The sequence below is a fragment of the Physcomitrium patens genome, chromosome 3 (assembly GCF_059467195.1).
Source record: "Physcomitrium patens ecotype Gransden chromosome 3, ASM5946719v1, whole genome shotgun sequence".
In the NCBI taxonomy this organism is placed as follows: Eukaryota; Viridiplantae; Streptophyta; class Bryopsida; order Funariales; family Funariaceae; genus Physcomitrium; species Physcomitrium patens.
The window spans coordinates 4,100,569-4,125,954 of NC_143412.1; the positions used below are offsets into that span (position 1 = coordinate 4,100,569).

Consider the following 25,386-nt stretch of genomic DNA (forward strand, 5'->3'; position numbering starts at 1 on the left):
AGTCGATTAAAAATACATGCCTAAAAGATATATTTGAAGAAATTCAATTATTTGTTGAAGAGCTCTTAAAGATATGCATTATACAAGATTATTTCTTTTTAAAGTTTTTTATGCTATAATATTTTTATGTAATATATATAACAACAATTTTTATTTATAAATTAAAAGTAGATTAATAATCATAGATCCATTGAAAATTATGGTGATTCTTCCAAAACATATGAAAGTATGTTCAAAATCAAATGATTTCATTTAAGCTATCTATTCAAGTTTGGATGAAGATGGGATACTTAGAAATGAATATTTCATCAATAAGTTAATTTTATTTGCAAGAAATTATAATATCAATGATTTAAACAAGCATACAATTGAGAGGTTTTTTAGAATTTTATGTACTTATTTCAAGAAAAATATAGCAATTATGGAAGATGGTGTTGATAATAATAATTATTATCAAATTGAGTATTTAAATAATTTAAGTCTATTTGCATTGCTACTATTTTGCTTGAAACTAAAGATCGGATGTCATATTATGTTATTTTAAAATACTCCTCCATCTCAAGTACTTTATAATGGATCATGTTTAATCATTATATAATTCACTAATCGAATTATATGTGCAAGAGTTTTATCTAAAGACTATAGGGAACAATTGGCTTTTCTTCTAAAGATCACATTATATCCATTATGTGAAGAGATTTTGTTCAAGTTGTAGTTAAGTCAATTTTCAATAAAAGTAGGATTTGTAATGATTATTAATAAATCTCAAGGACAATCATTGAAGAATATAGGAATAGTTCTTAGAACCCTTATATTTGCACATAGATAATTGTATGTTATTCTTTTATGATATATTTCTTTTAATATGATTAAGATCCTATATCATAAAATAATAAAGACAAAAATACCACTATAAATGTAATTTATCCAAAAAAAATCTTAACTTGGAAATTTTGTTATTATAATAAATAAAAATATATATTTGCTAATTATAATGAAGAAATATAAATAATTCTATTATTATTTATATACTTTTTTATGTTTAATAAATATTTCTTTCGAAGTTAACAATTTTTTATTTAACAATTACAAATTAAATTTTTACTTTTTTTTTGTAGCCAACAACATGGATTTCTACCAGTACATATATAAACAAAGACTCATGTAACAAAGACAATTGCAACAAACTCACTAACTAAAATAATTAGTAATTACTGCACTCAAACAAACAAGCATGACAATAAAAAGATACAAATGAGATATTTGTATACTAGATAGCACACTACTTGGATGCAGTAGACTATTCAATGCTCCCTACTACATAACCAAGATTTGTGCAATTGCAATGGAGGCAAAGGTAGAAGGTTTGTGTGGAGCTCAAGCATTGTAGAAAAGTGCTATTCCAAGTTTCAATTAAAATACAAAATAAAATAAAATATTCTCACTGATGAATTTAATTTCTATTACTGTCAAAAATAAATAAATATTTTGTATATGATTTAAATTCTAATATATATATATATATATATATATATATAAACCACAGCATATTTATATTTTAATTTTTAATCTTTTTAATATAATTATTAACTTTTTTCTTTTCAATAAAGAAGATAATTAAAAGAAAACAAATTAAGAGAGATTTTCAAAGAATATACAAGCGATTTTTTTTTTTAATAAATTGGTCCTCAACAAGTATTTCTTTTTGACATCTTAGAATTTGATATAATTGAAGATATATAAGCAACCAATGTATAGCTTTAACAATAGGTGCAACCCTTCAGCAACAACCCTTCAGCAACAACCCTTCAGCAACAACCCTTCAGCAACTCTGTGAATGGACAACTTCTCACTTTGTTTCAAAATCCCAACAGAATTAACGAGTACCGACGACAAAATTAAAATTCGCAACGTACCAGTTGCATGTGGATAGATCTTTGAGCTGCGATCATCGTCACAGCACCATGGTGCTGGCTCGATCCAAGAACATGTTCCGTGGATTTTGCAGCGGTCTGCATTGTATCCACATATCCCATAAACCAGACTTTGTGTGACTTGTGGCTGTTGGTGAAGATCAGGAGCCTGTTTCTGAATTGCGTCATTCTATGTTATACAATTTACATTCTAAGTTGCAAGAGAAATCCGTCATTTCGGTGCCTTCAGTCAGCACACACACTTGAAGGCACGTTCTCAGATCCTCCCTTGAAAGTAACACTACAGCTGCTGGAGACGCTTCAAAACTAGATGGGCAAGTGAAAATTTTCCTGCGCGTGAGTTCTGTTGCAAGAGGTAATTGTGAAAGTGCGCGGTACACCATTTGCAACAAAACTGCAATTTCCATCGACTCTTGGAGGATAACAAGACGACGTACACGACGGACGACCTGTGGAGAGTTGCTCAGTGTACATTACCATTTCAAGGAAGAAGCACATGATTTAAATAGACAGCTCAAGTTGATTGCTACTCTAGTGGGTTAATGATGATCAGTCTAAAACAACCTCATCTCGTTGAGATTGACATAAGAATGAAGTTGGAACTCTCGGCGCGGAAACTAAGGAGCATGTTTGCGGTTAAATGTGCGCAATAAGGCGTTCACTATTTTGTAAAACCAGAATATGTTCATCAAACCCAGGCTGGTTGGTGAAACCAGCAGGAACACAAATCCTGCTGTGTGGACCTGCTTCGCCTGTTCCAAACGGCAACATGTAAATCTTTTTATGATTTTTGTCGGTAGGGTTAACAATTGAGGACTAATACCTTTCAATGCAATGGAGAATAGTGGATGTAGAAGGTTCTCACCTGGTCAAAATGAAGGTATAGATGAACGAAACAATACACGAAGTTGATCACACGAGCTATCTGCAAATGCCCCAACGACCACAGAAGTTCCTGGTATCAGACACTACCAACAGGGAAATGAAAGCACAAATACAAACCTTTCCAATAGGTCGAAAGCAAACATATTTCCAACGTCCGAATGAGATGTATTGGGCCCCAAGCCCCTCCAACACTACGAAGACTGAAAATCACCGAAGTACAAGTAGATTACGTACCAGCCACAAAAAGGCAGTGAATACTCCGTTATATAGGTACACATCTGTGCCTTTGAGGTCCAGTATAGTCAGGTACCTGTTATCATTGACGTTCTTGAATCACATAGCAGGCCTTCCAATCATTTTGATATTTGGAAATCAAAAGTTTGATACACACAGTTGGAGAATTGGAAATTTGAATCCAGCACGAGAGGATGTTTAAACGGCACAAAAATGATAAGGCGATACCAGCGCAGGTTGATGAAAGGTGTTGTACACTCCGACAAAAGAACAATGTACAGATACAAGTGAGCATGCCCAGAGTGTACGGCTAAAATCAACGCCAGCATTGACACCAAATGATGCAGGAGCTGAAAACACAACATACGTTACACAACTATGTAAATAAGTAGCAAATAAGATAAAAGAAAAGAAAAAAGAAAAAAGAAACACTCGCAACCAAAAAATTAAATGGAGGAAAAATTAAAGGAATAACAAACGCCAAAATCACATAAAATCCAATGCAAAACATTCTGATGCTCCCTCTCCGTAACAGAAAAAACTTACAAATTCATAGCCTCCTAAAGTTGGATAGAATGCAACTATCATTCCCATGTCCGCGATAAAATATCCGCAAGAAAACTAATGATGCATACCACAACAAGTCATTAATTCTTAAGGAGAAAATTCAAATGCGAATGAAGTGCAGAAAGCTGCATGCAGGAAACATCAAATCTTCTCAGAGAAACGCTCAATCATCGAAGTCATCAACGTGCAAAGCAAAAGAACGGACAACCTACCCCAAGACCAAATTGGGAGAGGATGGAGCTTCGGAACATAACAGGTCCATAAGGAGCAGAATCTCGGAAAATGTCGCTGACATACAACAAGTAAAATGCGATAGCAGATGAAACGAAAGCATGAGCTGTTGAAAAAGCCCTGCAGAAACATACAGAAGAGATGATCAACAATTTGAACACTTATTCGTTTTAGAGTAGTTGTAGCATTTTCAAGATTGCACAAGAAATGAATGAAACTCAACCTACACTCTACAATGAAATACATATGTGGCATGAGATAAAACATATATGGCATGAGATAAAAACATATGTGGCATTTCCACGGAAGCATACCTTGTACAAGTAGCAAACGAGTGACTAAAACTAAAACAAATTTGGAAAGACTCGACAACCTTATATTTTCAACTAACAGTTTTCAATGCATTAATACATGGAAAAGAAAACACACCGATTGTTCCATTCCACTTTCTGCGTTCTCGTCAGTTTGTTGTAGCCTGGAAATGTGTTCGGGCTAATGTCTTTGGAAAAATCGTACATCTGCATACATTTAAAAACATTGAGCAAGATTTTCAACAGAAAGACTATGTTGATGCTGACGTATAAACTATCGTATAATTGTAGCGTACGAAATAAAGTGTAATCGATTGAAATGATAAAAAGATCTGGACTATATGCACGTAATTAGCACAGAAACGCACAAGCTTGCAGAACATGATGCCAGATAACACCGAGCCGAACCAGAGAGCAATTTCTCCACCACCACTCCATTCCCCAAACAACATGTCCATATTGTCATGAAATGGAACTGCTCTTCGCAGCGTGGTCGAGCCAGGGGTAGTGAAACCTGGGATCATCATCGTAATGAAATCTGCTTGCGAAGACATCTCAGAAGGGAACGTGTAACATTATCTGAATAGCGCGCAAGGAGTAGTCTCAACGAATCAAGACCTACACGGAAAAGGAACAACACCATGAGGTCCTATTCACAAAGATACAAGCATACAAAGCTGGCCGAAGAACAACCCTAAAGCTCAGCCCAAAAGATGTCATTCTCCTGATTACCTAGTTTTGCAACTGACTGCTATGTACAGGCATAGGCTTGCATTTTCATTCATACAAGCATTCATTAATGTTACAAAAGCTCAAATGACATGTGTGTCAGAGAATGAATCATTCGTCTGGTATAAGAATAGAATGAATTACAATTCAATTCACGTAAAACTACAAGTGGACATGTATCATTGTAATGGCTGCTGCGCCTCTAATCGCTCAATTAGTGAATGGAGAAGCTCATAGCTCAAATACTTCCACTCATGCAAGTCTTTTTTTTAATCTGCGGCTTGATCTAGGTTACGTAAAAACAAGAGGTAGTGTGGTCCTACAGAGGCAAATCGCACTTATATACATTGCGATAGAATTTAAAGGTCAATTTGAATATCACCAGCCTCTCGTCCTCGATGTGAGACTAATTCCGTAATAAGAACAAAAATATATATGTGATTTCTGGATCTACAGACAGAACTGGACCAACAAAGATTCAGACTCGCTTTCTGTCCCAATCAAGGACTAATCAAGTTCACCAGTAAAATCTATCTGCCATCTGAAACAAATCGAATTTTTATTATCAAACATCATCACGAGAAAAACACGTCCAGGTTCCAGAAAACAGAAGAAAGTTTACCACATTAAAATTGTAATGTTGAAGAAAGAAAGTAAAAAAGCATTCAGAAGAGGATAGCAACGAAAGCCTAAGCAGAATCGAAATACAGAGCCTCACAACAATCTTGGACGTGAATGCTCTCACAGAAAACAACTGCGCCAGCTGTTGGGCAACAAGCGACTACAATTGGCATGCTAAAAATATAGAGCACATCTCTGCTCGCCATCAACGAACAGAAATTAACAAGTTTACTTGCCTTATTCAATTCATTCTACAAAGCACCGGAAAAACCCCGCTAACCTGAAGATCCACTTCAAAATTCGTAACCGAGAATCACCACCACAACGATATCCTCGGCAGTAACACCAACTCTCGTCAACACGAAACTACGATTGTACTCCTCTCAACACCTCCTCACCAGCTAATGCCAAACCTACCAGACCAAGCGTTGGCCAACAACCACGAGAACAACGTAGCTCTCCCTCTTCGGCAATATATTGACTCCGTTCAACTCCGCAATTCGGAAACATTCAACAAAATCGGAGCTGCGAAACAGGGTTGACAACATCAACAAGCAGCCTCGTCAATAAGCCGACAGATCCACCGCACCACTTGCAGCAATTCCTCCAGAAAACGATGAAGATAGACCGAGTGGCAACCTCCGGAACAGAGACCTACAGAGTGGAAGAGGGAAGGTCGCCTGGTGGGCACGACCACAACGGCGACGGCGACAACCACGCGGATCCATGTCGATACCCTCTCGCATCGGTGCTGGTGCAGTTAGTTGTTCAGGGAGCAATGAATCAACGGCGCAACGGCGGTGCTGAACCGGGAGCACGCAACTTCTGCTATTGGACGGAGTAATTAAATCTGGCACAAAAAGCTGCATTTGGCGGCATAGGATTATTACTATAATGCTGCACCAGTACATCTCTAATGTTTTTTGTTCATATTGTGCGAACACAACCTGCTCGACCACCGCGGTAGGTCGTCCTCGTGGTCATCGTCGTTCTTGTCCTGGTCATCGTCGTTCTTGTCCTGGTCATCGTCGTTCTTGTCCTGGTCATCGTCGTTCTTGTTCTGGTCATCGTCGTTCTTGTCCTGGTCATCGTCGTTCTTGTCCTGGTCATCGTCGTTCTCGTCCTGATCCTCGTCGTCCTCGTCCTGATCATCGTCGTCCTTATTCTGTTTTTCGTCGTCTTCGTCGTTCTCGTCGTCCTTCAGATTTTCTGTTTTGTTTCTGGAAGCTTATTCAAGAACTCTGCTCCTGTGTAGGAGTACACTCTCTCCTTCGAGGAAATTCCCTAATTTCAAATCGTGCTGGGAAGAGGAGAGCATCTATGGCGGGGAGCCAGGGGTAGCTGGCGCCCATTCAGTTATAATAATAACTAATGAGTTTGTGGGTGGATATATGTATGAATATATAATTTTTAGATATTTAGTTTTCTAAAAAATTTTAAATTTTTTATGTATATGATGATGCATGTGTAAACTATTTACATGGAAAAATGATTTATATTTTAGAAAAACTAATCAAAGATATTTAATATAGCATCTGAACTTCTAGCACTAATTTCTTCTTCGATTTACAAAAATATCAGACAATTTTAGTTTGAAATTAACACAATAAAATGAGTTGTAAAATCAGTTATTAATTATAATTTAAAAGAGGATCCTATTAAAAATTCTATCAATATTATTAACAATAATTAATTAAATTGCTCTTGTAAAGTTTTGAGACTGTTGTAAAGAAGACAGAGAGAATGTGTAGTTTTTCTTGAAGCTTGTTATTGGTAAATTATATATACTTGAGAATTTATGAGATACTTGTATTTACATGGTGGCTTTTTGAGTTTCAATTTATGGTATAAGATGCTAATAAGATAATATTGTTGTATAGTTATTGTTAATTTCTTTTTGTTGATCAACAAGCAATTTGGTAAAGCCTATTGACATCATGGTATCACATTGATTTCATTTAGAGTTGGGCTTCAAAAAATGTAGACAGTCACCAACTCCACAACTAAGCAGCTTTGTACCAACAGTTGCATTTATAGTTCATGAAAACTATTACCACAACAACAACCTCAATTTTCTAGTCTAATTTTGTCAACATCAATTTCATCTCTCACATTTTGTCCATCTTTTGCAATTAATTCACTATTTTCTCAAATTTCTCTTGCATTGCAAGAATTCACCCCCAAACTTTAGATTTATATTTATCTTTAACCACACAAACATCTCTAAAATTTTCAACAATAATTCAAAATTGTATTTACTTAAAAAAAAACACATGATTATTTAAACAAAAGAAAATCACAAGAAAAAACAAACCCCATAAAAAAAACAGGGGGGTGGGGGAAAGAAACCCATGGTGGGATGGGGACAGGACCCACCTGAATCAGTGTCCCCATTTCATTAAGCGAAAGGTGCAGACCATAGCTTGCCGAGGTGGGGATTGCAGTGCATTACCATTTAATGGCAAGGCATGGGAAAGAGCAGCCACACTCATCATGCCCCGTGCACTGAAATAAGGGACTGCAAATATGAGATGGCTGGTCAGTAAGTCCCCAAAGGGGCTCCATGAGGGGATGCAAATTCACCCTTGTCCTCATGAATGAATGAGAGGTGTCATTGTAGTGAGAAATGATGGAAGCTACTCCTCTGCCATCTACCACATTGCAGTAAATGAGGATCCTGCTTGCTTACTTTCTGACCAGGCTACAGGCCTTATAAGCCCTTGTGCTTTTTTTTCTTTCCTGGCATGGGTGATGCTGAGGATTTAATGTGTATAAATGCAAGTTCACTTTCTTTTATTATAATGATACCATGCATGTATGTGTATGTGTGTGTGTATTCAGTATGTGGGATTTTTGTTCTGTTTCTTTTTTGACATGAATGGGATATGACTACTGAATTGATTAGGGTATTGTAGACAAAGTGGTGTCAAGTATGGTAATGTCCTTTGGAGTTGTTATACTATGAGGGCATAATGCAAGGCTAAATCTTTTAAATCATTTGGTTTTGTTAAAATTGAGAAGCTTCTCAATTTTACAGCCAATTAAAAGATTGTAAAGATTCCACCTTTCACCTTGTCTTTTTGATATGACGACCTCTTCATTACAATTTTGGATATAGATTAAGAAGATTTTTTTCTAAAAATATATTGAAATACAAAGAATTAATTGTAATTTTTTTAAAAAAAAATTACATATATCAATAAATGTCCATTTTGTGTCACATAGTATAGTATGTATCATCCAATCATTACAAATAAAAGAAAATTTATGAGTTAATTTTATAGTGTATATGTTTATGATTATATATCAAAGGGTTCAGAACTGATATATTTAAACAATCAATCTGTATAAGTTAAAATCATCTCCAAGTATTAAAACAAGGTTTTAGAATCCAATGGTTGAGTTAATAAAAAAAAATAAAATAAAGTAGATTTTATCAAAATTTGAAGGAGCTTAAACATAAAATTGTAGAGCAAACTGTGAAGTAAAAAATTGATTATACAACTCTAAATATGAATATTGTAAAGCACAAATTTGTTCCAAACATCAAATAAACTAAAATAAAAACTAAATTAGAAAAAATGCTAATGTTTTTATGTACGTTGATTGTGGACGTTGAAATAAAATTCAAAAAGTAATACTATAACTATATGGTATATGTATCCATATGTGGGAAATCATTACATTAAAGAAAAATGCTTTTACTTTTTATGTTTTACTAATTTCGTATGATACAATAACATTTGACTTATGTTAATGACAGTTTGAAATTATAAGTGATCAAATTCCTTTAAAAAAATATCTGGAATAGAACAAAAAAATTAATAGTTGATTTGTTTGAGATGTTTTACAAATATAACACATAAAGTCCACTTCAAAATAAATAATAGAACTATTTAAAAAAAAAAAAAACTTCAATGTATATATATATATATATCAATTTTGTAATTTAAGTTGGTATGGTCTCAACTTCTTGCTGATAGTAGCAATAACATTGACTAAAGTTTTATGAAGTAAAACTGTCAGGAAATTGTAAGAAAAAATATATAGAAAATATTTTTATATTCTAAAGATTTGAAATATAGCTGTTTGGAATTTCATTGTATTACGTTTTTTTATTTGGCTAATTTTTAAAATGTGCATAAGTATAATGAACATTTACATTGTAAAAACTAACCACTAGTTTATTCACAATTGTTTTTGTGTATAATACAATACACCAAAGTTTTATACTAATCAACTGGCATAAAAATAGAATAAACTGAATTAAGACTGAAGAAGTACATACTTAAATTAATGAATGAAGATAACTATAGACTTTTAGGTATTAAAAGCAAGTAAACAAGCATGTACGTTTGATGCTAAAATATCTTTGCTATTGTACATGTGTTAAAGAATTGTGTGAGGACTTTGACATACATTTTTTGGTCATCCAACATTTCTTAAACATTAAAATCAACATCGATACTTTTATAAATCCAAACCATTCTAAAAAGAGATTGTGCATTGTTCAAAGTTTTTGTTGCAATTTTTTTAAAGTTGTTATATTTATATTTATTTATTGTTTGTCTGCTTCACAAAAGTTTCATCTAAAATTTGGAAATAATATAACATTTTTAATTGATAACACACAAATCTGCTTTTATTATTTTCTTTTTCTTCTCTTTTCTTTTTTCTAAAAATGGTTACTCATTCATAACAACTTTATTTATGAACTTAATATTTTTTGAATTTTTTAGGGAAATAATGAATCAAATTATTAAAATTATTTTTTATTTTTATTTTTTAAATTATTTTTTTGGTTGTCTTTTTAAATTTTAAATAATTATACATACATATATATATATATTCATTTTATGTATTAATAAATTAGGAATATTTACAATGAGTAACTGAATAGTAATTTAACACTTGAATCAATACATTAAGAAACAAATTTTAATATTATACATAAAAATATATATACAATATTACATTATAATATATTTTTTTATCAAATTTCAATAACAACAATTATTAGAATCAATTATTTTCGTAACTGTGTATTGTGCTTAAAAGATGACGTTATTGGTACCAAGTTGTTGACAACTCAAATCCCAACTACCAGTCCAGGGTTTGCTTGCTTGCTAGCACAAAGAAAATGATCTTCTCTTTCTCTCTCTGTCTGTATATATATATATATATACACAGAGAGAAAGAGAGAGAGAGAAAGAATCTTTCATGCTGAAAACAATACAAACGAACAAAAAAGACAAAAAAGCTAGAATTGGTCCTTATTAATCAATTGAACGCGCCACGAGAACGGGCACAGTGGGCGGGAACGTTTTCGGGAACAGAGTTCCCGCACTCTCTCAGTCGACCCCTTCCTTCTTTCACCATCGCCGACACTCAGCAGTTGGAAACGCAAGTGAGCAAGTCTTTCTCTCTCTCGCGATCGCGTCGTCGAGATCATCGTCTTCACTGCCGAGTCGCAAAATTTGTGACTATGAGGACCCGTCAGCCGGACATTTTGTGGGCGCAACGATCCCACACAATCTATCTGACAGTCGCGCTTCCGGACGCCACGGACACGCAACTGAAGCTGGAGCCGGACGGTCGGTTCACGTTTCGGGCGAGGTCGAAGGATGTTGTATATGAAGTGGATGTGCAATTATACAAGAGCGTGAATGTGTGTGCGAGCACGATGGATAAGGCCCGCCGCTTGCCTTTCTGCGTTATTGAGAAGCAGGAAAGGGGCTGGTGGGAGAGGTTGTTGAAGACGGAGGGCAAGCCACCACAGTTTGTGAAGGCCGACTGGGATTACTGGATCGAGGAAGAGGATGAGGACGCGATTAGCGACGAGTGTTTTCACAGGTTGAGCCTTAATATGAACAAGTTGAAGATTCCACCTTCCGAGTTGGAGCGCACGCGGGACAGCGACGATGAAGACGACGACGGCGCTCCTGGGCCTTGTCCCTGACGAGCCGGGCAAAGCGTACATGAAATGAGGGCAGCTGTCTGCGCGGCGCTAGCTTTCCACTCAACGTGAACGATCTCATCTCCGGATCACGAGCTTCTGAATACGATAAGAGCGTCGTTCTCTAGCCCTAAATAATCCGAAAATTCCATTAGTCAGAAACTGTCATGGAGAAGGGTTACGTCAGTTCCTGTTCCAGATTGCAACCAAACAATGGCCACAGTAGAAACTGGACAAGTCGAACCAATCTGTCAATAACAAACGTGTCATGAGGGTTTGGTCCAGCTGCATTTGTTTATTCACTCCGGCCCTTTCCCCAGCAGCTGACAATATCCAGTTCTACGAATTTCACAAAAAGAAAAACCTGAAAAGCAAGACGCAACTGAATCGCTCTCTTGTCTGCGACATGTCGGAATATCCACTTGCCCTTTTCATTACCCCACATTTACGTGGTTCCAAACGAAAGAGTGAGTGTCGTAGAATAGCACATTAATTCTCGCTATCACCAATCCTCGACTTCACTGGTGAAGAATAGTAACATTGTGATCCTCCAGTACTCACCTTTGTGGAATGCGGTGCAAACCAAAACCCGATATAGGGCAAAAAAACGAACCCTAATCTTGTCGAGTAGAATCAAAGCAATGACCATAGATTCGATGAAGCACAAAACAAGAGTCCACACAAAATTGTACTTAAGTAGATGATATTCAAGATGGAAAAATGTGTTGGAGGTTACTTTTTAATGAAAGTAGGACAAAGTGCAATGTTCTTGGATGTAGAATTGTTAGAAAATACATCTTATATTGCAAAAAGAACAAAAAAAAGAAAAAAGAAAAAAAAAAAAGATAGTAGGTGGTGATTTGACTTCTTTTTGTGTGTATTTTTTTTTTGATACATTAATAAATATGCTTTTTTACCTACTACCATAATAGATATATGTTCACATAAAATAATCAAGTTTGGTAGACAACTATGACATTAAAATTTCTGCCTTAAAATCTAAAAAATTGTTTAATATGATCAGTTTTGTCTTGATTCTTTATTATTGACATAAGTGCACAATTTTCAATTGTATATACAACAAAAAAAATTCGTGTTATATATACAATTGCAAATTCCTATCTATCAATGTAAATATTATTTTATTTTTTTAAAAATGTCTTTATAAATAATTGAGAATAATATTTTTCAATAACTTATATATTCTATTGTTTCTTTGTGGCTTTTACACCTTTTATACATCAATTTTGTAAAACGTTTTGAAGATCGGTGAGATCCATTAAAATTTCAGATGTTGAATAAATATGATTCAAATGAACTCTTGAAATGAATCCTTATGTATGTTATCAATAATAATAATAATAAAATCACAAGCATTTAATATTAAAAAACAAATGTCAACATGGGCTTGTTTTAAAAGTAGTGTAGTGGCAACAATATCTGTGCTTATCATACAAAAAAAAATTAACTTGCAAGAAAAAATAATGTTTTCAAACAAATAATAGCAATAATACTATTTTTATAAGATACAATAATTTAAATAAGAACCACTTCCTAAATAATAATATTTTTTTAAACATCCATGTGGAATAATGCTAGCGTCTTATATTATATTATATTAAGAACTATTTGATAAATGTATATAATTATTATATTTCATATATTCTAGTTATGTTTGTATTTTAACATGTGGAATTATAATTTCAAAAACCTATACTATGTACATCAGATTGTTTTCTATATTATTTGCATGTATTCATAAAACACTAGTTTTTATTCAAATTACATAAACACATGCTTGTGTTTTTACAATATTTAATATAAAAATTATGATAAAAAAAAATAGGAACATTAAAAAGTAAAATCTAATGTGTGTGTATATATATATATATATATATATATATATATATGAGATTTTCAATAAATACCTTATTATTCTTACAACTATGCATATAGAATTTAAAACACATTTTTAAAACAACAAAATTATATAACATTTTATTATTTGTATTACACATATACAACTATTTATGAAAACAAAAAACAAAAAAGAAAAAAAAAAGTAGCATAGATATAATAAATTACATGAAATATATTCACATATAATAATGTATAAATTTTGAAAAGATACACACAATCATGTATATTAATTATAAAACTATAATCATAATATATTAAACTTTTGTTCTAAAATTGAATCCTCTATCTACTATAAATTCATTATAATTATAAAATAATATAGAAGTCAATCTTCATATTGTTGTTACAAAGGTAAAAAATATTTTGTTGCCATTATTATAGTATTTACAATAATTTTAAAACCTAATGATTTATATACAAAGTTAGTAATGATATACAACTAATGTGTTGTGATTCTAAAATCAATTGATCTTGCAATAGATTGAATCATCAAAGGTTTTAGTTATTCATCATCAAAATATAAGAATCAATAAATTAACAACAAACATACAATTACCAAATTTAATAAAAATTCTTATTATTTTTCATACTTACCTTAATAGCCTACTAATATGATCAACATATCAAGAAAGAAGCATTTATTATTCTATTGTGTTGTGAAACAACATTCAAGAACTGAAAAGAAGAAGTATTTTTAGGTTCTGCTTATTATCAAAATAAATTGGAACAACTCAAATATTAATGCAAATATATTATTTGTGGACATGCATAGAAATTTTCTAAAAATCTTTTATACGTTTAGTAGGTATGCTCTTTATGATTATTTTATAAATTTGGCATCATCCACCCAAACCAAAAACTTTTGATAGCACAATCATACTAATAGATCATGAGTAAAGAAGGATACAAAACTTGAAGACAAAAAAATATACAACAATTATGGATCGCTACTTCTGAACAAATAAATTCATTTCGAAGACTTATTACAAACAAAAGATAACATATATGTATATATATATATATATATATATATATTTATTGCAAAGATGAATAGGGCATTAAATGAAATAAAGAAATGATAACAACAATAAAACTATGTTCTAACTTACTCTAAGTCTTCATAAGAAAGACCTACATTGACACCATAATTTCAACACACACGCACACAAACAAACATATACACACTATATCGGATAGTTGCAACGGAGAATGCCCTAAAAGTGGCGACCATGCCACAAGAGCATCGCAGTGGCACCCACAAGCGGAGCTTGCACAAGTATCCACCCTCGACACACCGCACGCAATGTCATGACACATGCGAAGCAGATGCCGAATTGATGACAATGCAATCTACACAAACCCCCGCCGCAACACAAGCAGCAGAAGAGCAACGAAGTAGAACGATGAAGAATAAGAAGAGGGAGGCATGGCAAGGCTGTCGCACATGAGAGACGAGCCAAGGAAGGGAGTACAATGGGTTCAGAGCTCTTAGTTAAATGCCACGGAAGCGCCATCGATCACCCCGGCGTCACCAAATTATATGCACAATACACCGGCATTTCGTCACATTACCTAGGAAGAGTACCCACAATTTGGAATGAAGAATCAGCGCCACCTACGCAGCAAAATGCACAGTTTGTGGAGGCAGAGTGTAACGAAAAAAGGAGGGAGCGGGCATCTTCGCCAGCAAAGATACTACCATCACTTCCCACTAAAACCTGAATTTCAAAAACTAGCGAGTAATAAGAGGCTAAGGCGGGACACGCAGCTGATAATGGTGGCAATTCCGTCTAAGATAGTGTTGCATTGCCGTAATTAGGCAGACCAATGGTGCCGCGTGCCTGTAATGGGCCTTTCGAAGCTGACAACATCTCAACAACTCGGGCATGTGAAATGCATTTGTAAGGAAGAACTTAAATCATATCCGGGACATTCGATACCCTATGGGCCACAAACACCGTGGCCGGGCCTCTGGTCCGTTTCAGCCGGCAAAGTGTCGTCCAACGGTCTCCTGCGCTTTACGGTTTGTTCCCGCTTTGTCCAGCGGGGGAAGCTTTGAATACTGCTAAGTGCTCTTCCTTTGAATTCATCTGGTCACCTGCCACAACTGTAGCACGCAGATGGCTGCTCGGACCACTACATTGGGCGCTGAATTGTCCTCGTGTCGCTTTAATACTATAATTTAGCCGTTTGGTCCTCTACTCCCTTGTTTTTCGTGCCATTGAAGGCCAACTGGTCGCGGATCGTGAGTGGGAGAGAATTAGAAGGGGTTGAATTGCCGTGTGAGGGAGTGATTGTTCTGAAACTTGGTTTGTGGTTTGTGGACGCGGCCGATGGTCATGCAGAATTTGCCGCCAGTAAATTGTGTATAGACTTTTATCTCAGGTGTTGTTTGATGTGCAGACCAGCTGCAAGATTTTCGGCATTTGGGGTTTTATTTAGTGTTGCCTTAACTGCTATGTTGTTGAGGTGGAGCTGCCCCCGTGACGAGGACCCACGATTGCTCTGCTGAGCGACGACGGTAGTTTTTGAGTATTCTGTTGCAAAGAAGTGGTTTTTGGTTCTGGCAGCGGTTCAAACCTTTTGGGCGATGGGGTGGCTGTGGGCTTGTCTTGGAAGTGGACCCGATTTCCTGCCGAAGTTGTGCTCCGAAAAGTCTGTCAAATGTTCGAAGTCACAGCAGGTGAGAACTACTTCCCGACTGCATGTTACGTTCGATTTTTTTGGCTGCAAGCAACACGGGTGAGGACGAAAGCCATTGTGTTTCTGGGTGCATGGTAGGCTTGACCTCGGCGTGCCAATGGGTGTCATTATGGAAACGTGAGGAAATGTGAACATGCCACAACGCGGAGCAAATCTCGCTTGCTTGAAACGCATCTTAAGGATTGAATTGAAATCCTGTGCCTGGATGGTTTCGTTTTTGATGGATGCAATGAGATGCAATCACTCAACTACCTTGTACTGGAAAATCACATTTAATGTGGAAGACATTGTCAAGAATGTAAACCGGAAGTGCGTTTCAATGATGTGACGATGGTCGTATGTGAAGAACTAGCAACAGAGGGTACCTCACCACTAATCAATTCGTATCAATGTATATTTTGATAAGGAATGTTGAAAATCAAATTTGCCATGCAGTGAATGAGTTAATGTGAGATGTTTTAGTATGTGTATGAATCTCTCGCACTTAAACCTTAGTTAACTGTGCAGGCGAAGGTTTCCAACAAGCCGCATGATTTGAGACTTCATCCATTCACCCATCGACTTCCTAGATATGGTCAGGTCTCTTTTTCGCCAGCTTATGTTTTACATCATTTGTCTTTTGGAAACTCATGTCATATAGGTGCTGACATTTGGACGCTTCCTTTATAGTTGGTTGGTTTTTAATTTTTTAATTTTTTAATTTTAATTTTAATTTTATTTATCTATTTTTTGTTATTCTCTTCTCTTGGGTACAGGGTGTAGAGACTATGACCACCCTCATCTGCAGTCGGTGCCACGCACTGGTAGATGCGGTGAAGATGAAAATACGGAGGCATTCAAAATACCCACCACCTCCGTGAACACCTGTATCAGCATTAACACCCTCAAGAAGGCATCTGAGAGAAGCCTGGAATCTAGTTTCAGAAGAGAATTTGGGATTGCCAGGCGCTCAGATGTGGACGATTTGAAGGATGAGGTCGCTGAACTGCGGCGAAGGCTTGCCAGTGAAGAAGCTGAAGCCAAGAAACTAAGGGAGGAGGTATGTTCGATGCACAAGTTCTGCACGACTTTCATTACATGTGTTTGCTGCTGGAACAACGAATGTTACTGCCAGGCAGAACCTCAAATTAGAAAATGATCTATTTGCTCTGATGTATTCTCTTCCATCGATGGAAAACTAGGATTCTCACTTGTGAAGCTAAGTTTCTGCCGAGTGATAGACCTCTTGTTATACATTTCATGTTTAAATTTGCTTCGCCGACCATGATCCTCCTCTAATCGTCCAATAACTTGCTTATCCATCTGCCTATTACCCCTTTGGAAGTGTACCTCTAAGTTTAATGTCTTGTAGGTAAGCCACTTGCGCTCATGTGGCGTGGTGCAAACGGCTAAGGATGTGCCAGATGAGCTTGTCAACCAGGATCTCCAACGCAAAGAAACTTGTGACGCCTCGGGGCATGCTAAAGAGAATGATGAGCAACATCATACTGGCATTGCGCCCATCAAGCAGCTCCGAAAATGTTTATCTGGACCTATGCTCTTGGATGCACATCACAATACGTCTAAACACTGGTAAGTGTTCTCTTAAATGTGGTGATGTTGCAAGAAGGGCCTTGTTGCAATGGCTTGGGTAATTATCATCCGCATCTAGCATGATCTGATTTTGAGACAATATGCTTCACACACTGGTACGATCTCACATAATGAAATTTGCAGTCTCCAGTTCTAACGAGGGCCTTCATCCTGAAATCACCTGACTGTGCAGTTCAGATACTGATGCCTTGGTTGGGCGAGCTTGCAATGATTCTCACCGTGTAGGACCTTCTCCGAAATCCTATTCTCTTTCTCAGAAAGCAATGTATGGTCAGTCTGATTTAACACGCAACACTAGTCGCCAGGTTGAAGAGGGGTTTGTTGCATCAGGAGCTGCATCGAAGTCGTCTAAAAATACTCTTGCGAGTGACCTGCTGCAGTATCCGAGTGCGGAAGTTGCTGCGTGGACGAGTCAGACAGTTGTAGATCAAGCAAGCTTTGAAGTGAGTACTTGGTGGACTCGTAAATCAGTCTGGGTAGATCATTACGAAGTACTCAATGTGGCGTTGTTGCGTTCAGTGTTGTGTTTTGAATCTCTCTTCTTTTTGAAGTAGATGTAATAAGTCCGCATGTGTCCAATTTTAATTGGTAATCTAAATCGCAGTTTCTATTCTGTGATTCCAGGGTCATGGCGAAGGAATGGCTAGGGATCTTGTGATATTAGATTCTATGGATGTGCATTGGATTGAGGTTGCAAATGCGCCTTGCCCAGGCGGCTATCCCATCAATGTGCAAAGTGATGTTAAAAATGATCTAATAGGTTGTGGAGAATTACCGCAGGGTTCTTCACGGGTAGCGTCGACAGAAATTTATGCTTCGGTGATGAATTCTCAAAGTTTGAGAGGAGAACGGCACCTTAAGTCCCGCTCGTGGTCTGGGAGTGAACCTTCTGAAGAACTTTCCAAAGATCAGTCGTCAGTTCACAGTAACCTTTCACCTGCGTTTACCTCAGATCAAATTGAGGCTCATCTAGCCCTAGCCGTTGCCGCATTCAATCAGCAGAAACGCGAAATAGAAGTTAAACATCAGTCATTTTGTCGAGAACCCCCGTCCTCCTCGATCACGAGTGCCCCACTTTCAAATCCAGGCCCTGTGATTGGATTTTTCCGAAGATCGAGGAAAAGATCCCGTGTTCTTAGTAATCGTGTGTTCCATCAAAGATCTCTGTCCCCGGTAAAGGAAGCTCTCTCTATTGAAGAGATTGCCTGGAGCAGTCAGAGCAGCAGTAGTAAGACGGAACCTGAATCTGCTTCCCAACTGGAGCACTCAGTCCAATCGAGTGAATTCGGCCCCAGCAGATTCTGCACGACTCTGACCAAGGGCTCACAAGCTCAGCATTTATCAGTTGAGGCAGCTTGCCTTGCAGAGCTTCCCCCAGTGAAAACACAACTTGAGGAACACGTTGACGAATTAGATGAGAGTCTCTACGCAAGTGTAGAAGACGCTACCCTGGCGCCTATCCCGTGCTCGTCCCCTTCCCTCTCACCCCGAAAAAGGTCAGCATCTGCGGCGCTGGATACTATGGTTGCATTGAAGGGTATATCCAAGAGGAAAGCCGAGAGGAGATACGATGTGGAAGATAGTGTGGATGGATTTCCGAATGGAGCAGGCTGGGAGGGCGAAGATAACGATACCTTGGATCACAGGAGAACCTCTTTCTCGCTCTTGGGAAAGTACTCGAGAACCTCTGGCCCGCAAACAATTCGTGTGGGCCTCAGGGACCCATCTTCATCTCCAGCTTCATCGGCGGATTTCGTAGACGAGAAGTTTTCGACCCTGAATCTCCCGAGTGTGACGTTCAAGCCTCCCAGCCAGGATCTCTCCTTAATGACTCCAAGTACCTTAAAACAGCGGTCCCCTAGTCCTCTGGAGCTGTGCACCTCCAGTCCTTTGGAGCAGTGGACCCCAAGTCCACAGAAGTACCTCGATGTCTCGCCCACTAACGAACGAAGCTGGTATTGTGATGCGATAGATGCAATCCAAAGTATTAGCGACATGCGAAGCTCGAAAGAGCGGCGCTTGCTCACTGAGTCAGTTTCCTTGGGAAATTCCCCTGTCTCAAGAGAGAAGATAAACCCCCAGGCTGGATGTCCCCGTCCTCTCCAGGCTATTTCTGCTGAAAGGAAAGCTCTCAGGCGAGCGTTTTCATGGTACCTCGCTGGGCATGATGAACGAATGAAGACATTTGGACTTGTGGAGAGTCTACCACAGAAGCGAAGTGATAAAATGGTTAAGGAGAAAGATGGTGGCGTTCATTGCAGAGATACTTTGCCTAAGAATGAGACAAGTGATCGTCAGTTGGTATGCCCAGTAAACAAGACAGGTGACCAATCCTACTAACCTTGGAGGAGATTTCACCACAAGCCTAAGTTCTACAGTTAGTGTTTTGTGATGGTCGATCTTATTCGTTTCAGATGCATGAAGGGATTAATCGCTACTATTCTCGGCGTAAGTCAGTCTTTAACACTTCGACTATGTCAGATGTTGTTCTGCACACCAGGGGATCTTCAGATTCCGACAGTGGTGACTCGGGATCGGCTACTTTCTCCATAGATCTGAACCAGGGTGACAGCCCTAGTCAGAATGGAAATGGGTGTGTTGCAGCTGATGCCCGAGATGGCATTACTACGAGTGCCTCGTCGCGAGCGGGAATAGACAAGGAGAATGCAGCGGCTAGGGTCCGTCAGGAACCTTGCAAAAGCATCTTGCAAATTTCAGAGCAATCCTCGTTATCAAATAACAAGCATTTTAGGTGCTCTCAAGATATTGTCCCTGAGAGATCCATTCTAGGGTCGATGCCATTCAACCATTGGGATAAAAACCCAACAGATCTGTACAATGCGGTATACTCCTAACCTTGTAGTGGCATCTGACATTAATGAGTTAAAACGACGGTTAGGAAGCTACCGATAGTCGACCTCAACAGATTGGACATGTTGAGTGCTAACCAAAGGCGATGCATTCGTTGAATTGACGACAGGAATCAAGAGTTGAATGGCGAGCAACGGCTATACCCTCGTCCAGAAGCTATTGAATAATTGTCCCCATGTCCACACTGCAAGCAAGAATCTCGCGCAATGATTTATTTAATGGGGTCACAGGAAGGACAGTCTATCCTTAGTCGCTAATTCAACTCCAATATGAAGACTACAGATCTAAGAGATCACTAGTACGAGACCTATTGCAGCTGCTTGTCTGATCACAAGGGGAGTAGGTGCAAAGCATATTGAGTTTTTTGTAAATTTAGGCACATTTTCCTTTATGGCATTACTTCTCTGCATTGGCAAAACAGAAGTTTTCCCATCAGTGGCCAACTTTGTTAATAATGTATTACAATTTCATGGATTTATTTCTTCTGGTTAACTTCATGTTGCATTTTCTTTCAATTGCAATGCACCTTTACATGACCTGAGAGTGACTTGAAGTTTCCCTACCAAACTCATTGAATTAAATGGTATCAACAACATCCTCGACTCATTGAATTCTGGTGAGACTTAGTACTAGATTGTCGCATTGGTTAGCTGACCCCGTCTCGGACACAGTTCAGTGAAACCATGTTATTGTGTTGGTGGGCGGCATCAAAACGGGAAAGTGGGCTGCATATGAGTTCTCTCCTAATCTCTTTGACGTTTTTGGAAAAGTGCTCTAGAATAAGCTGTTTTAGCTTCTCTTTGTACTTCCTCACCTCTGCTACATTGTTCTTGAATATTTGCTTTCTAATTACTTCCTATTATTGTCAAAGTTAGACTGCTAAGAACAACACAAGTTCAACTAGACAATGAAAGTGAGCTTGTTCCAAAAACTTAATAAACAAACTTGCACGCTTCAGAATCGCATGTAGATAAAAATCTAATAAAACCACATTACTTCAATAAAGATCTTACATCTATATATTTCTATTGATCGTAAATTATGTACAAAGTATCTACTTCAAAAAACATGGATAAAAAAAAATGTAGCCTTATAGAAGAAATTATATGGATGATCTTTTTGCCCTTGGATGAAAACAAAGTGATGAATAAAAATGAAATTCAAAAATTCAAAAATCTAATTTCTGAAAAAAATCTTTAAAATAACAAATAAATAAGAAATAAAGTAATAAAGTAATAAAGTAATAATATAATATCTTGAATAATAATAATAATAAATAAATAAATAAACAATAGTTTCTGAAATTTAAAATTTTAAAAATCCAGTTTTACTCACACAACTTCAGTCCAACCCACATTTGACCAGTCCAACAACAATTCCAAACATCAACCCAAGAAAGAAAAGAAAAGAAAGAACAAACAAACAAACAAACAGACAAACTCAAAAAGTAAAACAAAAACACAATAACAAAGCACTATATCATGAAAACAACTGATTCAATGCAACATCAGCGTCGAAAGCATTACAAAACAAAATTTACATTCCGCATTCATGCAACATCTAAAACAAAATCGTACAGACAATCCAGTTTCACGCACACACATACAACCCAACAGTGCACAGATAGATTATGTTAATATAGAATATGACATAGAAGCATGGAATTGTTTTACAAATGTGGCTTAAGCACCACACTTTCTCAATTGGGTTCGATTGTTTGCTTCAATAAAGCTCAGTAAATGGGCTACGATCACTAAACTACATATCAATTTCACTTGTTATTATACACAATGTGCTTACAAAAACCGGGTCTAGGTTTTTTGCTACTAGCAGCATTTTTGCATTTCACATCATAAAATATTCTTGGGATGTGTTCCACGGATATCATAAATTATCACGCTTAATACAACCCTCTTTCAGTCCATCACGAATCCAAGCGTTAATATCATAAAATATCATAAAATATGCGTTGGTTTGTTGGACACAATTAGAACTCCAGCCTCCTCGAAGAAATATGCGTGTATCTTAAAGTTGATTATAGTTCCTGATCCCCAATATTTTAGAGCAGCAAGATCGTAAGCCCACGCTGCTGCTTCTTCCTTGTCCTAAGCCCCTGGTGGGATAACAAAGAAACTTTAGTCCACAATCACAACCTCCGAAAAGCATTGTTTCACTTCGCATTGCATGCTACAGGATGAATTGAATTGCCGCATTGCATGCTACAGACACAAAGTGGATAATGCTAGCCAGAATTGCGCTTGTTTGCATGATGCACTTGCCAATGCCAAATTAGAATATAACGCATTATTCTCCACTCTTGGGGAGCCCACACTCAGTTAGCGAGTAAGTACGCCTACACATTTTCTCACCAAATGCCGAAGTAGATGATATGTTCGATAATATGGTACAGCGAGAAAATCAAATAGGAGGTGAAATGAAAGTGTCATAGTCTCACAGACAGTGTCCATGTCAACGAACAAATCTTATGCTCTACTATGAGTGTGAGCTTCTCCCTGCCTCAATCAATTGGCAACGATATCCACGAAAAGTTTGAAGTAGTCTACATGACCAAATACTCAAAATTTGGTACGAATTCACAAAAAATTAAATACATTCAAGGCAAAACTCAAGTACCTGCGAGACATTCTTGTCTACTGAGGCAGTTAATAGAAATAGCCGCTTCTTCCCAGCCGGTAAACAGAGAACTTCCTGTGAGAGTTAAATCCACATCTGAGTATGTTCACAAAAAAAATCGTCCACATCAGGTTTTCAATCGAACACCACTATTCTAGGGACAGCTTGCTAGTCTCGGGGAGGTGGCAAGTCATACTCCAGGACGGTGTAAGCACAACGCTCTGAGAAGGTGTACTTGAAGGTGGAGCTGCTGGATGCGAAAAATCCAGAGGTGAAGTTGGAGACAGAGGGCCGTTTTACGTATTCTGCGACAGTGGGTGTCAATAACCACTTTTGAGGCCGATCTAGAGCTCTACGGGGCTATCAATGTGGAGAAGAGCGTTGTGAATACGGAGCAGCGGCGCACGACGTTGGTGCTGGCGAAGAAGGAGACGGGATGGTGGCCGAGGTTGCTGAAGGCGGGAGGAAAGCCACCCAAATTTGTGAAGGTGGACTGGACTATGTGGGTTGACGAGGATGAAGAAAATGAGGTACCAGAAAACAACTTTGATATGGGTCGTATGAGAGGCACAGACGAGGTACAAGAGGACTTGCCAGAGGAGGATGAGGAAGAAGACATGGAACTCCCGGCCCAAGAAACTTAGTCTGCAGTGGAGAGTGTGCCCACCAAGACGAAAGTAGAGGTGAAGCCTGAGGAAGGAGCTCAGGAATCTACGGCAGCGGATGCCGCCAAGATATAGGTCATTTTGAGTGTATAGCTGCATGTTCATTTCATGTCGATAGATTGTGTGTGTAAATGGATAGGGGAGTGCGAACAACAATGTAGTTCTTGAATGAATGCCTAAGTGGGGATAGAACTGTCATGTAACCAGTCATGGCTCTCAAAAGCGACCAACAAGCTTTCACATCTTTTGGAGAGTATCTCCATTTTGTAAAATGGTATTCAACTTCTGTGTGTGATTTTTTTTTGTTTTTTTTTGTTTTTTTTGTTTTTTTGCCCTCTCTTTGTTTCCATTGCGATAGTGTGGTTTGTTCCGTGCTGTGATTGTTCCCATGATCGATTGTTCATACCTCTTTCAAGCGTGGATCTATGTTGCAGTGGCTTTCTCAACAGTATGATCGTCAGTTGCACACGCAAAATCACACTCGATATCTGCACAGTTGAGAGTTTTTATATTTTTCTTAACATTCAAACGATTTTGTTCCTGCATTTTCAGTATCTCGAGCAGATTCTTATCTCCTGAATTGGCGCTTCTGTCGCTCTTCGACCACCCCGGAGTTGTGGTCCATTACTGAAGTGAAGATTAAACCACTCCACATAACTTAGGTGATAATCAACTATCACCCTTTAGGATGCAAGCAGCATTTGGTCACAGGAGGATGTGTTTAATTGTTGCGTGGCAGAAGTGCAAGGAAGTTAGTAAGCCTTGCACAGGAGGGCTTGAAGCCTGAGCTGTAAAGATCACTGCTTCACAATGACACACAAATGTGAACGTTTCTAGTTGAGCCCAACAATGGCTGCCTAATCCTTCGTCATGAGCACCAGGGTTGTCTTGCTACCTTGTCGTCACATGATGTGTACCTTACCTTGCTTTGGAACCAGTGAGCAGAGTTTGTATAGCAGTCCTACAGCTTTTGCCACCCCAGGGGTTTACGTAGGAAATGGGTCAGAGAAGCATCCAAAATCAAATGATTCATTCACGCAATATTTCTAAGCTGATAATTTATTAGAAAATCTGTGTTTATGGTGGTGTGTAGGTGAAGCAGATAAATGAGGAATGGTATATGTACAGTCCATTTTGTAAAGATGGAGCTTGCCAGTGTCATTGGCCTTGAAGTAGAAACTGATCTGCACAACTATGTGAGTTGTGGGAGTGAAAAGCTTGCTCTTATGTGAAATAAATAGGCAGTGGTGGAATGTTGTACTTTGGTGTAAAGCTTTGATTTGAAAGGAAGCGCATTCTAACATAGGCAGTAGCATGTACAGATACTAACTCTGAACCATTTTGCAAAACCCATTTTGTTTAATAACCCACTTTGTTAAATGATGCAATATTGGAGGAAATTGTTTTCTTGTCAAACCTGCATCCTCTGTTATTCAATTAATCCATTTGATCCCTTCCTTGACAGTCTTTACAAAAACAACTAAAAGAAGAAGAAGATGTATTTTATTTTTTTATTTGATAAATGATAACAA

General features: G+C 37.5%; 3 protein-coding genes and 1 non-coding gene across 12 annotated transcripts; 3 read left to right on the forward strand and 1 right to left on the reverse strand.

Moving 5' to 3' along the window:
- Window positions 1-2,381: 2,381 nt before the first annotated feature.
- LOC112279283 (uncharacterized) lies at window positions 2,382-6,292 on the reverse strand. Of its 6 annotated transcripts, none has more exons than XM_073532828.2 (9): window positions 6,171-6,292; window positions 4,531-4,780; window positions 4,281-4,369; window positions 3,833-3,971; window positions 3,600-3,674; window positions 3,282-3,403; window positions 3,054-3,129; window positions 2,800-2,859; window positions 2,382-2,686 (listed from the first exon to the last, which is right to left on the reverse strand). In XM_073532828.2, the coding sequence occupies exons 2-9, from the start codon at window positions 4,714-4,716 to the stop codon at window positions 2,552-2,554; spliced, it is 882 nt and encodes a 293-aa protein (XP_073388929.1). In that variant the 5' UTR covers window positions 4,717-4,780; window positions 6,171-6,292; the 3' UTR covers window positions 2,382-2,551. The 6 variants fall into 6 exon arrangements, with proteins under 6 accessions (XP_073388929.1, XP_024369326.1, XP_024369324.1 ...); XM_024513558.3 differs by having other exon boundaries at window positions 5,930-6,234; XM_024513556.3 differs by lacking the exon at window positions 6,171-6,292 and adding an exon at window positions 5,793-6,167.
- Window positions 6,293-10,997: 4,705 nt separating this feature from the next.
- On the forward strand, window positions 10,998-11,471 carry LOC112279408 (co-chaperone protein p23-1). Its single transcript, XR_016501937.1, has one exon. It is a non-coding gene; the product is annotated as a co-chaperone protein p23-1 (transcript).
- A 2,619-nt stretch (window positions 11,472-14,090) lies between these two features.
- On the forward strand, window positions 14,091-21,029 carry LOC112280623 (uncharacterized). 4 transcript variants are annotated; one of them, XM_073533088.2, is made up of 9 exons: window positions 14,091-16,071; window positions 16,599-16,665; window positions 16,847-17,130; window positions 17,443-17,663; window positions 17,857-17,905; window positions 18,065-18,127; window positions 18,309-20,007; window positions 20,166-20,527; window positions 20,665-21,029. In XM_073533088.2, exons 1-9 carry the CDS (start codon window positions 15,979-15,981, stop codon window positions 20,716-20,718), a joined length of 2,892 nt encoding a protein of 963 aa, XP_073389189.1. In that variant the 5' UTR covers window positions 14,091-15,978; the 3' UTR covers window positions 20,719-21,029. The 4 variants fall into 4 exon arrangements, with proteins under 4 accessions (XP_073389189.1, XP_024372064.1, XP_024372065.1 ...); XM_073533089.2 differs by having other exon boundaries at window positions 14,093-16,071; window positions 18,465-20,007; XM_024516296.3 differs by having other exon boundaries at window positions 14,092-16,071; window positions 17,857-18,127.
- A 2,021-nt stretch (window positions 21,030-23,050) lies between these two features.
- LOC141045164 (co-chaperone protein p23-1-like) lies at window positions 23,051-24,126 on the forward strand. The gene is made up of 2 exons (XM_073532608.2): window positions 23,051-23,103; window positions 23,467-24,126. The coding sequence occupies exons 1-2, from the start codon at window positions 23,051-23,053 to the stop codon at window positions 23,831-23,833; spliced, it is 420 nt and encodes a 139-aa protein (XP_073388709.1). The 3' UTR covers window positions 23,834-24,126.
- The last annotated feature ends 1,260 nt before the right edge of the window (window positions 24,127-25,386 follow it).

What these genes read in the sequence shown, in the direction of transcription:
- LOC112279283 (XM_073532828.2), bottom strand. Translation starts at nt 4,716, where the DNA reads ATGTCTTCGCAAGCAGATTTCATTACGATGATGATCCCAGGTTTCACT. An exon ending in TCACTGCCTTTTTGTGGCTG is followed by an intron (nt 2,860 to 3,053) that starts GTACGTAATCTA and finishes GGGCATTTGCAG; the next exon opens with ATAGCTCGTGTGATCAACTT. An exon ending in TATACCTTCATTTTGACCAG is followed by an intron (nt 2,687 to 2,799) that starts GTGAGAACCTTC and finishes CGTTTGGAACAG; the next exon opens with GCGAAGCAGGTCCACACAGC.
- LOC112280623 (XM_024516296.3), top strand. Translation starts at nt 15,979, where the DNA reads ATGGGGTGGCTGTGGGCTTGTCTTGGAAGTGGACCCGATTTCCTGCCG. An exon ending in CCATCGACTTCCTAGATATG is followed by an intron (nt 16,666 to 16,846) that starts GTCAGGTCTCTT and finishes TCTTGGGTACAG; the next exon opens with GGTGTAGAGACTATGACCAC. An exon ending in TAGATCAAGCAAGCTTTGAA is followed by an intron (nt 18,128 to 18,308) that starts GTGAGTACTTGG and finishes CTGTGATTCCAG; the next exon opens with GGTCATGGCGAAGGAATGGC.
- LOC141045164 (XM_073532608.2), top strand. Translation starts at nt 23,051, where the DNA reads ATGAGTGTGAGCTTCTCCCTGCCTCAATCAATTGGCAACGATATCCAC. An exon ending in GGCAACGATATCCACGAAAA is followed by an intron (nt 23,104 to 23,466) that starts GTTTGAAGTAGT and finishes CCAGAGGTGAAG; the next exon opens with TTGGAGACAGAGGGCCGTTT.